Source organism: Melozone crissalis, unplaced genomic scaffold (genome assembly GCF_028551555.1).
Source record: "Melozone crissalis strain CALT ecotype California unplaced genomic scaffold, PUWL_Pcris_2 ptg000041l_1, whole genome shotgun sequence".
Classification (NCBI taxonomy): Eukaryota; Metazoa; Chordata; class Aves; order Passeriformes; family Passerellidae; genus Melozone; species Melozone crissalis.
The window spans coordinates 8,167,353-8,180,830 of record NW_026535819.1 but is presented as its reverse complement, the minus strand read 5'-3'; the positions used below and the strand labels follow the sequence as shown (position 1 = coordinate 8,180,830).

Sequence of the window (13,478 nt, the reverse complement as noted above, 5' to 3'; positions counted from 1 at the left end):
TCCCCATCCAGAGAACATGAGAGGCTGGGAGCCTCCCTGAGACGAAGGGTGATAGCTTAGACCAAAGCTCCTACAGAACAGAACTGCACTGGAGTGAGCAGGAGAAATGTTCTGGGTAAAGGATTGATGGCAACAGTTCACAGCATTATAAAAATCACTTCCCTTTTGCCTCCAGCATTTTTTACCACGACTGTGTCAGTGCCAAAACCCAGAACACACTCACTAATTCCTCCAGAATTGATCGGTCATGATAAACTTCCAAACACAGAGTAAAATACTTCCTTCAGACACATCAGAGTGTTTCTCCCAGTTTGCCTGGAGAAATCTGTGCCGTTTCATTTCCCTCCCTGCATCCAATTTGATTCAGAAAAGGGCTGCAAGTTCCTGGCTCCCTCCTCATGCACTCAGAATTCTTCTGACAGATTTACTTTTGGGGATAGATTTATTCTCGTCTTTGTGCTATAAAATGTCCTACTTATAAAGGGTGATTAGACACTGGAATGGGCTGCCCAGGGAGGTGGTGGAGTCACTGTGCTAGTGGTGTTTAAGGAAAGACTGAAGGTGGAATTTAGGGCCATGGTGTTGTTGACAAGGTGGTGTTCGGTCATAGGTTGGACTTAAAGACCTCAGAGGTCATTTTCAACTTAATTGACTCTGTGATTATGTCTTAATTCAAGCTCAAACCTTCAACTATCCTCATCTTGATCAGACACAAAGTTCTTTTTATATCCTGCTGGGAACAATAACTGAAGAATTTCTAGTTTTTGATTTATAAAACCATCATGAGGAGATAATCCAGTAGTGCTTACAGGATGCCTTCTCTTCCCCCACAACTGAATAAGACAGGATGTCAGGTTTTGCAAAGTGCTTGGGCTGGCACAGAGTTGTGGAAGTGAGGGAATTCATAACAGTCCCCTCTGACCATCACAGGGAGGTGTAAGACATCTCATGCTAACAAAGGTTTTGTAAGCATAGGTTTGTGTAATTTGGGGTCTGTGTGCAGTGGCAAAAACGACAATCTGCAATTTTTGCTGGACCCTTTGCAGAGTTAGTTTTGTAGCCATTGAGATCTTAAGTGCCGTAGAAGTGATTAGTGACACATCACCAATAAATTACAGGAGCAAACCAGAGCAAAAGCTGATGTGTGGCTGAATGAGCAAATACAGTGAAAATTTAAGGGGAAATTAAACTGCATGGCCTGTCTACAGCAGTCAGGATCAGGACAAAAGTTGCTCAAGAAGTTTGCCATTAAGGAGAATTAGAGTTTTCCCCCTCTTGTGATATCATTTGGCAGTGGAGAACAGATCTTTGCATTCTTACAGCCCTCTGCAAGAGGTCTGGGTTTGATTCACGTGGATCCACAGGCTTGTGGTGCCAAAACAGGCAATTTCTGCACTCGTGTCTGAAGGCCAAATATATGGGTATGATTTCCTATAGTTTACAGTTACATGCTGGATCAGAGCTGTGTGTTTCATAAGCTGCCAGTCCAATTTAGCAGGGTCTGGGGAAATGTGTCCCCCAGGGAACGCTTACAATCAGCCCTGTGTTTTGGGCTGATAGTGCCTGTTTTCTGGTACACACGTTAGCAGATCCATATGTGAGGAAATCCAAACGTCCTTCCATCCAACTCCTGACCCGAGCACCGGCTCAGGCTGCTGCCCATTGCCGATTTTCTGCTGGCTACTTCCTCCAGTTCAGGAACTGTCCACTCTGGGAAGCACAAACGCACACCAGGGATCTGTGCAGGAGCTGTGGGTCCTGCACAGGTTTAAAAAACAGAAATTCTGAAAGTTCTTGAGTGTTTGGAAAATGCTCATTTACATCTTTCCTCCTGCTCAGCGGAGAGAAATGAGGGGCAGGAATTCAATGTCAAGGAGTTCATTATGTTTGTGGTGTCTGTTACCGACGCTGTTGGCATGTTTTGCTTCCCAGCAGTCTCCTTGACAAAGGTATGATCTACTACATCTCTCTCCTGCTCTTTTATTCATTTCTTTCTGTTTTCCTAGAGAGCAAGAGTAGAAATTAACAAAAAACCGTTGGCTTCAGGAAGTACACTGTCCACAATATTTTCTTTTTGCAACTCTGAACTATTTTCACTGCAGGTGTGTTGTTGTTTCTGCCAGATCACCTGGCAATTGACTGTGGATTCTGGGAACTTCAAAGCTAAATGTTCTCATGTAAAATTTCTGTTTCAGTGACTGACATTTTCTATTTCCTTGTAATCTCATCATGGCTGGGAAAGAACAAGAGTAACCAGCTTTTGTAAATCTCATAATATTTAGTAGTCCTTTGCATCTCACTATTCAATTTTTTCTTTTCCTTAGAAAGTGTGTTCAAGGCTTCCCAGCTGAAGATAAAGATTTATTGTTATGATCCATCAATATCCCCTGAAAAAAAGCTCCCTAGAAACCAAATAGAGAGAAATATAATTCCTTTGTTGTGACAGAGATAAAAAATCTCCTGAACCTTGAAAATGTGAGGCTTCTCTTGCAGGACACTTGATTTCCTTGAACTGAAGTTTCCATCAGCAGACCATGTTTTTTGTGATCTCACTTGGGTGTCTCCTACACTTTTCTGCATAAGATGAAATAAGAGGAAATTTCAGCCAGCCTCATTTGAATCAGGTTTTCATTTCTTTCTCACGAAAGAGGAAGATTTGGCTTAGACCATTGATGGCCTTCCCACTGCAGCAGGACCCACTTCATGCACAATCCTGCCAGGAGGTTAAGAAAGGAGGTTTGGAAGTCCATGAGTTGTAAAAATGAAAACAGAAAAGAAGCGGCATCTCCAAAGCAAAAGGAATGTTTTGCAAGCCGCATATTTGGAGTGGTTATTTTGGCCCATCAACTCCAGAAGGATCTGCAATAAACATGCTAGGTCCTTTGTGATTTTATGTGATTTTATTTTATTTTTTTATGTTGATGTCGGCCTGATTCCAAGTCGCTCTTCATTCCAATCTCAATGTATATCTCCCTTTGTGGCACGGGGTTTATGTGCAGGGAGGATTAGTGTCAAAAACTGGTATGAAGGGAGCAAAGAATTTGATCTTGTTCTTTTTTCACCCTGCATTTTTTGCTGTGTGGTAATTAGGGAAGATGCTGAAGGAGCAGCCCCTTAAAGTGCCAGCAGCACTGGCAGGGACAGTGCCACTGTTCCCTTCTTCAGGAGCAGTAATTGCACTGTGAGCACCCCATGGCCACAGTGCTCCCAACCCAGACCTTTGTGCTGCTTTCTAAAACTCCCAAATATTCAAATATGTGAAAAAAAAATCCCAAAAATCCCAAATATTCCCACATATGTCACCCACGGAGCCTACCCAGGATCCTGACCCATCCCACCCACAAGAGGCTGCTGCTGCAAGGGCAGAGGGCACAGGGAGCCCAGGACAGGGCTGTGTCTGTGGGGTAATTCCATGATTCCCTGCACTCTACAGAGGGGACACAAAGCATTCCCAGTGTTCCAGAAGTGCCAAACCAAAGTCACTCCAACTGTGGCTCCCATATCAGCAAGGCAGATGTTTGGGCAGGCTGCAAATGTGATCTCAAGGCTGACCCTCGATAGAGATGAGGAAGACAGGCTGGAGTTGAGTGTTAGTATTATAGATTTTTAGGAAAAAATTAATATAGAAGTTGCCCTGAGTTAGTCTCATAGTTAAAGAAAATTCTGTCTTAAATCACAAGTTTCTTCTAGATCTCTAATTTACAGAGGCTCTACCTAACTCTTGCCCTGTTCAATGGAGTTATGACAGGCTGCATTCCTGATTTCTGATGTTTTAATGAAAAAAATCAGGTTGATTGAAACCAAAATGTCCCTTACTTGAGCTGTTTTGCAGTGTTGTGCCCATATCTGGTAGATGTTCTTGAAAGCTTTGGGTTGAGAGGTGGTAGATGCCAAATATTAGAACAGTGGCTGCTCCCTCATTGAAAGCAGAGCCTTCGTTCCACAAGAATGAAGTTAATGTGCTGCTTTGTTCTCAGGAATGGTGAAATTGAGGGATTTGGGAAGGACCAGCTCATTGTAGGGAGCGCTGATGCTCCATCTGTGGAGCACCAGACCTTCAGGACTTTTTTGGAGATTGTAAAGTACAAGCCAAAGATTGTAAAATATGAGTGAAGGCTCGTAAAGTATGATTAGTGGCCACCAGAAGAAAACTTCAAGTATCTGCAACACAGGACACCACTTATTTAAAAGAAAGATGATCCATATTATCAGAGAATGCAGGCTCAAGGGATAGAGGAGCTAATCCTTGCTGTCAGTTTTTCCCATTCAGAAGACACGGAAAAATATTCTGTTTGCCTATTTCATGACTTCTTCACTCATGGTAAAATGTCTTGAGGGGAGGCCCAGCAGAAGGGGTTTTGTCCTGCTTCAGCATCACTTCAGTGGGTGGATGGGGCTTGGAGCAGTGCAGGGCTGGTGTCAGGGCTTTGACCAGAATGGAATTTCTCTCTTCGTGTTTAGGAAGCTTTCTGAGGCCCAGAGGGGAGAAGCAGTGTGCAAGTGCCAAGCAGCACAAGTGAGAGTTAAACTAGCCTGAAATCCATACACCTTCCTCTATGGGTTTAAATTCTCCTGTGTACGTGAATGATGTTGGCTGCAGCCAAAAGAGGTTTTCATGAAGTGGCAAAGGAAATCTGTTTTAACAGAACAGGTTCCTGAAAATATCCTTATGCTACTTCCCTCTTTATGGTTTGACTTTTCTCCTTGTTACAATGGTTCAGGCTGGAGAGTCTGGAAAAACATCAGGGTAACCAGGGCAGAGGGAATATCAGATGGAGATGAGGGATAGATAAGAGGCAAATTACAGTACATTTCTCATGGGTCATTTGGCTCTAGTCTTGAAAGGAAGAGAAAAAAATCCCAAAGTTGTAAAAGAAAGAAAAAGAGACAATCAAAACAAATAAACCTGCCAGTTTTGCTGATTTCAAAGGCCTGTGAAATGTGCATATATGCTTCATAATGCTCTGCTGTTTTAAATGAAATGTTCCATCCTTTAATCCTACTCACTGTCTCAGAAGTTAATTGTACAGTAAGATCACAATTCTCTCTGCCAAGGCTTTCCCTTTGTTTTCTATTTTTTTTTTCCTCCCTGCAAGTTGGCCAGCCAGAGTATCTTTTCCTAGTTCTGTGCAGTTGGTTATTCTCTGTAGTATATTCTGGAGTTGTGTTTAGCTTGATAATTTGTTATGGTCATGCAAGGGAATGGGGCTTTTCAATTCTTGCTGCTTGAGGGAACTCAAAAGTTGCTCCACTCTTGGATGTAGACCCTGCAAAATCTGAAGGCTCAGTGATCAGATATTTATGGTCTGTAGCACTGCAGCTCTTTCTAAACTTATGTAAAGGTTATCTAAAGGTGGGGTGTAAGAACTGGGCAGTAAAGCCTGCAAGGATGAAGGATAGAGAGAGAAGGAACATTTAATGTTATATACATGAAGAGCCATCCCAAGTTTTTGCCCAGAGCTCAGACAGAACATGTTAGACATTTGAAAAATTTTGCATCATCTTTTTCCTTTTTTCCCTGAGCCTCTGCTCTTTCTTATCCTGGCCAGAACCAGCAGCAGAAGTGCCGGGGGGGGGGGCAAAAAAAGGAAAAAAAATCTGTTTGCACTGCATTTCTGAATCTGAGCCCAGGTTTGTGAAGGATTTGGCAAGGATTTACAAACCTTTGAGAGAATCCGTGTGGAGATCTAAGGAAACCCTCCTCCCTCCTCTAAAAAAGCAAGTTGCCTTGGCCAGAAATTGGGCAAAAATTGGTCGTTTCAACTGATGTTTCCTTTGAGATTTTGGATTTGAACCTGAAGCTGCACTTTGAGAATCAAATTTTGCTCTAATTCTAGATTTACACTGGGGCAAATACATCACAGTCAGTGCTGATATTTGTGTGCAGCCCAGAGGCTGGCTCTGTGCAGGCTCACATGAACAAACCAAGAGAGGACACAGCACAAAGTCTGGAGTAGTCCAGGCACCAAATTTATTCCAGCCTGTTGCTGTGGTTCAGCCTGTTAAGTAGATCCTGCATGAACAACCTCCAGGAGTTAAGGGATTGCATGAAATAAAGCTGTACCATTTATTGAAAGTCTTTTCTGAGGTCAGAGAGGGCTGGGCAGGGATGCACCCTTAGTGTTCTAAGATAATAATCCCGATTTTAGAACTTAACAGCAAATAATTTCCTTTATGTATTTGGTGGGTTTTTTTCCCTCTCAGTCCTATGGGTTTATTGTTACAGTAGAAACTTGTGTATTTCTAGGACTGTCCTGCTGGAAAGCCTGGGTTTCAAAGCAAATGCAATGAAATTGATAACCTGACAGTTGTAAAAATTCTCTATGTTCAAGCAAGGAGGTGCTCTCAGACTCTGTTGCAGGATAAAGAAAAACCAGACCCAAAGGATTCCCATATTTTGTACAGCAAGGTTCTTATTTTCCTTCTATAATTTTTTTACATATTTGTTTAATTGTGTGAGTAAAGCCTAAGTCACTATCCTAGTGGTAGAATTAATTCACTTTGGAAAAGGGAAACCTGGGATCAATGAACACACAGAGTTTTATGGCCACTTTGGCTTTAATTTTGCATTATTTTTTGCTTAGGGGTCAGTGTTAACTGTAAAACCTATCAGTGATGTAAAAACCCCTGGTCCAGGTTTAGCAGGCTCACCTGAATGCATGAACTGTGTCACAGGGTGACACAGAGCTCAGCAGGGGCTACAAACCTTCCCAAGGAGCTGGATTTACATTTGAACAATTATCCTAAGTGGCTTTTCTTGGATCCTTATCGTTATTATGTTTTTTTGCCAAAACATTTCTCCTCTCTTGTAACGGAAGATCAGATTTGGGGCCTGCAGAGGACATTTTGCTACAGCAGATAAACCAGAATTCTTTCAGAGCTGCCAAGCCTGCATGTGCTGACAGTGCTTTGCAATTTATGCTTGTGGACATGACCTAGCAACTGCCTGGGTTGGATGTGGCTGGAATTACAGTTGCACACTTGGATTTCAGTGTGAACACGGGCAGTGATCTGGATCTAAACCGGGACCTGAAGCCTCTCACTTGGAGGATTCTGGTTCTGCTCTGCTTCAGGCTCTGTCCCAATCACTGAAAGATTTATACCTTTATCGATAAATTATCATGACTTTTACTACACTTACACCAGTGTCTTAAATTAACACTAAACTCAGTGTAGATGAGGCACGCTTCCTGCTGCACATGATTTATGGCCATCCGTCTGAAATGAGGAGCAAAATTGAATTTGCCAGCAAAGGCAAATCTTTAATGTCAGGTCAGACACAAATTTTATTGCATGCCCACTGCTAAAGAGAGTTTGTAGATTGTCTTTTTTTATACAGGTTTTTTTTAAAGACTGTAACACTTCAGGCTTAAAAAAAAAAAAAAAAAAAAAAAAAAAAAGAAGTTAGAAATATTTGGAAGTCTGAAATCTCTCCTGTGTCTTTGTGTCAGGTTGGAGGTGACAGACAGGACAAACGTAGCAGTTACATGGCACTGATAAACTCTCAGCTTGAGGGCTGTGTTCCCTTTTGATGACCTACCTTTGGGAAAGATGTGGAGAGTGCAGATAAGAGCATCAGAAACAAGCAGAGGTCTTAAAAGCAGTGAGAAAGGCTGAGGAAATAAGATGGTTTTAGCCTAAAAATGAAATGATGTACAGGAGATATAGGCTTTCAAATAAGTAATAGGTTTGGTAAAGCAGAAGGGAATCCAACCTCCCTGTCAGTGGTTGAATGGCACAAATACTCCTCTAATAGAGCAAAAAATATTTAGCCTGACCTTTAGATAAAATACCAGCTTTCTGACCATAAAGGAATTGAAACAAGGGCTGCAGGTTACTGGGACAGTGACATAGTCCCTGTCATGTGTGGCTTTAAGTGAGCTAAATAAAATTTTGCTTGGTGACACAGGAAGATGCCTTAGCTTGGGGGTGAAGGGCTGGCAGCCGTGGTCTCTGGACATCCTTTCCAGACTCACTTGTCTGTGACCCTATGACAGAGAGCAAAGGCAGCTCTTACACTGGCATCAGCACTGCCTCTCCAAAAGGGCAGTTAGCTGTCTAACCACCCAGGACTGAGAAATCACAAGAGGAAAAGATAAATTACAGCTGTGCACATCTGCCAAATGGCCCCATTTCAAGGTCAGCTTTCAGTGCTGCTGCAGCGGTGGCTCTTGCCACTATCTTCAGGAAGAATATCCTTTATCTGAAAACTGTTCTTGCTCTTCACTGCAGATACTGAGAACCTCTAGGTGTGCACTGCACCCTGAAACCTTGGGCACAGCAGTCAGCGTGTGCACGTGCTGGGTGCCTGTGCACACACTGACTGCTGTGGACACTGCTGCTCCACTGAACCCTGGGGCCAAGACGGGACTTGAAGGTGTTCCAGGGCTGTCCAAAACAAAGCTTTCTCTTTGTCTGAACCATACACCATGGTTTGGGCTGGGCTGACACTTCTGAGGAGTCTTGGGAAGAAGAGTGATTCCCTGGGTCCCTGTGATTCCAGCAGATTTACCCTGTCCTGCCATGTGCTGAGCCCAGTAGGTAAAGGATAGGACACTGTGTGTCAATATTGAAAATTGAGATATTTGAGGCTGACTTCCCAATTCAGTAGCTGCTGTTGGTTTTTGGCTGTTGTTGGTTGGATTTTTTTAAGGATGAAATGTAGTGCCTTCTGTTCCTAACAAACTCACCAGGCAATAGCAAACCATACTCCACAGTGAGCAGATAGCAAAGTTTCTACTCTGTGTTTGGATGGGATCTTACAAATAATCTCCTAAGTACCCTGTTTGTTTTCTTGCTGTAAAGTGACACTTGTCTTTGAAGGAAACAAAACAAAACAAAACAAAGGCAAATAGAGAACAACTGGGAGCAAACAGTAGGAAATTTCCCAACAATAAGGTCTGGAAGACTCTGTGTTCCTTGCAAAAACAACCAGGAGTGCAAGAGACTGCAGCTCAGCTACATCTGGGAAACTTGGGGAAACCACACTCTGACCTAGAAGAAAAGGAGGAAGAGCTGCCAACCCTCAACAAAACTGAGCTCAATTCTAGTCACCAAAACTAGATTTAATATGATCAAACCTGGTATCAGCTGAGTTTAAGAGCCACTGCCAAATGTGTTTGTGGCTCAGCAGAGGGGTTTGTGGCTGGGTTTGGATGTGGAGCTCGGGTACAGCAAAGGGAGCTCCTCACAGTGGCTCCCAAGGCAGGTGGGGCTGGTGGCCAAGGGCTTCACCTCCTTGCCTGGGGACAGTCACAGCCCAAATGGACAGGAAATGGGTTTGACGGATGAGACAGGCACGGGGATAATGGCTGGGTGACTGATGGGCTGGGCTGGGTGATGGGAGAGACACTGCTGGGTGAGCTAAAACCTCAATTAGGCTGAAACTGGAGCACTGCATGGGATCCATATCCCTGACTGAGGGCTGGGGTTCACTGGATAACAGTGATCTGCTGCACAGAACAGTTTCAGAGGGCTCTTTGCACTGCAGCAGAGGGAAAAAGGAGACAAAAGCTGTGCATTGAACAAATAAGTCGATGAAAAGATCTGGGTGGGAATGTGAGCATTGCCTGATATGATTTGGTGTCCCAAATGGCCTTAAACAGCCCATAGAATTCCTATGTCTAAAACAGATTCCAGCAAAGGAGACCTTTTATGATGCACTAATAGGCTCATTAGGCTTTCTCCAGCAAGGCATGCTCACAGCATCGTATGTTTTTTCCATTACAGGAATTACACGTGTTTTGTTGTGCTTTGGGTTTTGTTTTGTTTTCCACATAGACTTGCCCTGACAGTTCCCCCATTCAGGTTTATATTGGAGGTACCATCTCGAGCCAATGAATTTTATTAAATATGTTGCTGGCACTCACAGAGAGATGCATAAAGGAAATATTCTAATGACATTTGGGAAGGCTTTGATCCCTTTCCAAGACTGCACTCACGTCTTTGAAATGCGAGTTTGGCAGTGCAGGAAAGGCTGGGCTCTTTGGCTCTCTCTGGCACGAGCCCATGTGACAGACATAATGTCCTCTGCCAGGGGACCCACATAACCTTGAGAAGTGTAAGCAGTGCTCGCAGATTGTGCTGGGTCAGATAGTCTGGGCTGATAAGGGAGCAGGGGGGAGTCAGCCTCGTCCAGAGCAATAACTGAAAGCTGTTTTGACCTGGTAACTGTTGGGTCTGCTGCCTGCGGCTGCGGAGTTGGACATGAACTGCAAAAGTAGTTAATTTATGCCTCCTTGAGTGTAGGAATGTGGCGATGATGGATAGGGATGGGAGGTTATTAGAAACATGGGGAGGAAGGAGAGGAAGGAATTCTAGCTCGTGTTTTTATCTCATACACACGAACACACTGGTTCCCCACATTCTCCTGTCTGCCTCACGTGTGTGCAGGGTCCAAGCCCTCACTGCCACGCTCACATCTCTGCTCCTGCACACTCACACAGGGACACACACAATTCCCAGGGCTCGGGCATGTTTACGTGCTGGGGGTTGCTGGCTGCTTCCATGAAGGAGTTTGCATTTATTGCCTTCCAAGCATGATCTACTGACACCTACACCCGGGCAGATCCTTTGCTGAAAATCCTCTTGGCATGCTGATCTTCCACCACTGAATGCATTCTGCTCACTCACAGCCTTCCCCTGGCCAGCAGAGAAAAGTGGTCAGAGAAATATCAGAAACTCCAGTCCAAAGGACTTAGTAGGATGGATTTACATGAGGCATGAGTCCAGTCTCAGTGAAGCATTGCCATCACTGGCCAATTAGTTGAATGCTGTCTGTTCTGGATGTTTTTTGCAGTAATAATCCATGTAGCCCTGGATGCTGGAGCACATGGGCTGTATGGAAGAGAAAGAGCAACTGTGGCCATGCACTGAGGAGATAAATGGGGATTGGATTGTGTAAACGATAAGCAAAGAGACAGCTGAGAATAAGGAAATATTAGTTTAGATTATTTGAAACCATGAGGGAAGAGGAAGGATAAAAATGGTAATCTCAGGAGGGGAGTTGGATTATGGTAACTCCTACAGGGATTTGCATGTGCATAAAGCATCTGCATCCAGAGCCAACAGCACTGTCAGCCCAGGCAGCAGGACCTTCCTTCCCACTGGGATACAAACACATAAACATTGTTCTAGTCAGACTAGGGCCTTCTGTTTCTGCCCCTCTCTCTTGCATGAAGCATCACGTCACTCCCACATTGTCTCTTACACTTTTGCTCCCTGTCAGTGATGCTGCCATGGGTGCAGGCACACACTGTCCCTTCCCCATGGTCACACCCCGTGTCACACATTCCCCTGATGCTCTCACAATGAGAATATTTGGAAGCGCACATCAGTTCTCACATGTAATTTCAAGCTATTGCTCATGGATGTGTCTGTGTAGGAACCATACTTAGAAAAGATGTTTTCTAGGGCACAAAGAAGATCCTGGGACTAGATTGAGCAGAGCCTCAGAGCACTGTCCAGATCCAGCAGGACAAGCTTGAGAAGCTAAGGCAAAGCTCTGTGTACTTTCCATGGATGTGTTGAGAACTCTGGAGAGATGAGAAATGTGTAAAGGGTCACAGTGCTGACCTGTCCTTCAGGACGTCATCCCCATTTGATTGGAAGATAAACACTGTATGGAATGGAAACATCCCCTTCCACTGGTGTCCCCAAAGAGCACATCTTCCTCCATGAGTCAGCCAGGGCCTGGGGACACCCAGCCATGATCTATTTTGGAGGCAATGACTTCAGCAAGTGGCAGGGGAAGCTATTGTAGAAATATGAATGTGTTTTCCATTTGGGAGTCCTCCGGGGAAGGACAAAAAGGTCTTGGTGCTGAGCCAGCTCCCCCTTTTTTTCTTCACCCCTCTGGGAGCAAAAGCCTTGCAAAGTATGCAGGGAACCCTTCTCAGAGCTTGTGGGGGTGTGTGGCTTGGGAGAGCTGTGTGAGCCTTGCACACATCCATGCACACTCACAAAGGGGGACTCCAGGAAGCAGGAATCAGCTTGATCATGACCATGGTGATGTCTGTTCCTTACACCCTTTGAACCATGCTTGGCTCAGTGTGATCCCTCTCTCTAGGGTCTCCACTTGTCAAGTGAAGACACCACAACATGATCCCCTTCTGGCTTTTCTCTTATCACAACACTTCATATTGAAAGCCAGTGTGAGCTGGAAACAGAGAACCAATGGGTTTAATCTTACACTTTGTTTTCTCCAGCTTTACTGTGAGTTGGAGCAGTGCAAGCAGTGTGGCACCATGGTCTGTGCACTGGCAACTAGCTCCTGTATTCTAGTATTAGAAAATCTACTCCTTTAAAGGAGCAAAAGTACCTCCAACAGCCATCAAGCTTAAGGGACTGGCTTAGCTTGCCTGCAAACAGATTGCTCTGTGATTTCCAGGCATCCCAAACGCTAAGGAGAGAAGTGCTGCTCACCCTGGGAGGACCTGAGGAGCCTTAGGAATTTATGCCATGGTATGGTACCACTCCTGGGGAGAGCTCATGCAAGGAAAACCTCTTGGCACAATTTTTCCTTTTGGGAACAGCAATTCCCAACCAGCTATGGGATGTCAGGGTTAGGCCTGATGGATTTCAGCACCAGTGACTGCCACTGGTGCTAAAGGAGTGGCTCTGGGAGCTGGAGTCAGTTGTGGTGCCAACCTGTTATTGTGAAGGAAAATTAGAGGTAACAACACCAAACAGCTTAGAGGAAATGTGCAAGCTAACTGCTGGTGTAAAAAGATTTACTGACCATAATGCTTGGTTAATTACATTCATAATAAATAGATTCCTATACTTATCTTGAGAATGTGGACAGCTTTATGTATTTACCTTGGATTTTGTGGCCTTAGTTAATCAATGGTCTGAAGTTTTAGATGAGATTCACTACATGAATGCAAAGTAATCAAAGTTTGGGAGTGGGTTATTAAAACATTTCAGGTGATTGATATGCAGGGTATTATAAGACCTTTGCCTGGATTGCAGCACTTCTTCAGTGTTCTGTTGCTTTTGTGTCACCTTTAGGAAAAAAAATGCTTTTCTTTTTCTACAGGGCATACTTGGATGTCAATGAACTTAAGAACATTCTCAAACTGGATGGATCCACACACCTCAACATCTTTTTTGCCAATTCCTCTGAGGAAGAGCTGGCTGGAGTGGCAACTTGGCCCTGGGACAAAGAAGCCTTGATGCATCTAGGTGAGTGATAAAGATGTTTCTCCTTTGCAAAGCATTCTTTTGAGGCACTAAGAAGGAAAGACAAATATGCGTTAAGCTCTGTTCTGATTTCTTATCATTCCTCTAATATATAGTCAGGGGAAAAAAAAGTATTTCACGATTCCCAGATACTGGCTCACAACCAGGAAAATATTAGGTTATAAACCCAAAGCATATTATGGTATTTGTAGATGATGTCAAGCTGAAAGTATTTCACCTTTTCAGTGAAGCTACTTCACAGGGCATTCACTCCATGGGAGCAGTTTGCAGAAGAT

General features: G+C 44.0%; 1 protein-coding gene across 1 annotated transcript in view; it reads left to right on the top strand.

Annotated features, from left to right (window-relative positions):
• The window catches only part of PAPPA (pappalysin 1), a 174,548-nt gene that overhangs the window by 37,994 nt on the left and 123,076 nt on the right, over positions 1 to 13,478 (top strand). Inside the window, exon 3 of the mRNA XM_054283889.1 lies at positions 13,040 to 13,185. Coding sequence (XP_054139864.1) covers positions 13,040 to 13,185 — 146 coding nt within the window. The remainder of the gene's footprint in view (positions 1 to 13,039; positions 13,186 to 13,478) is intronic.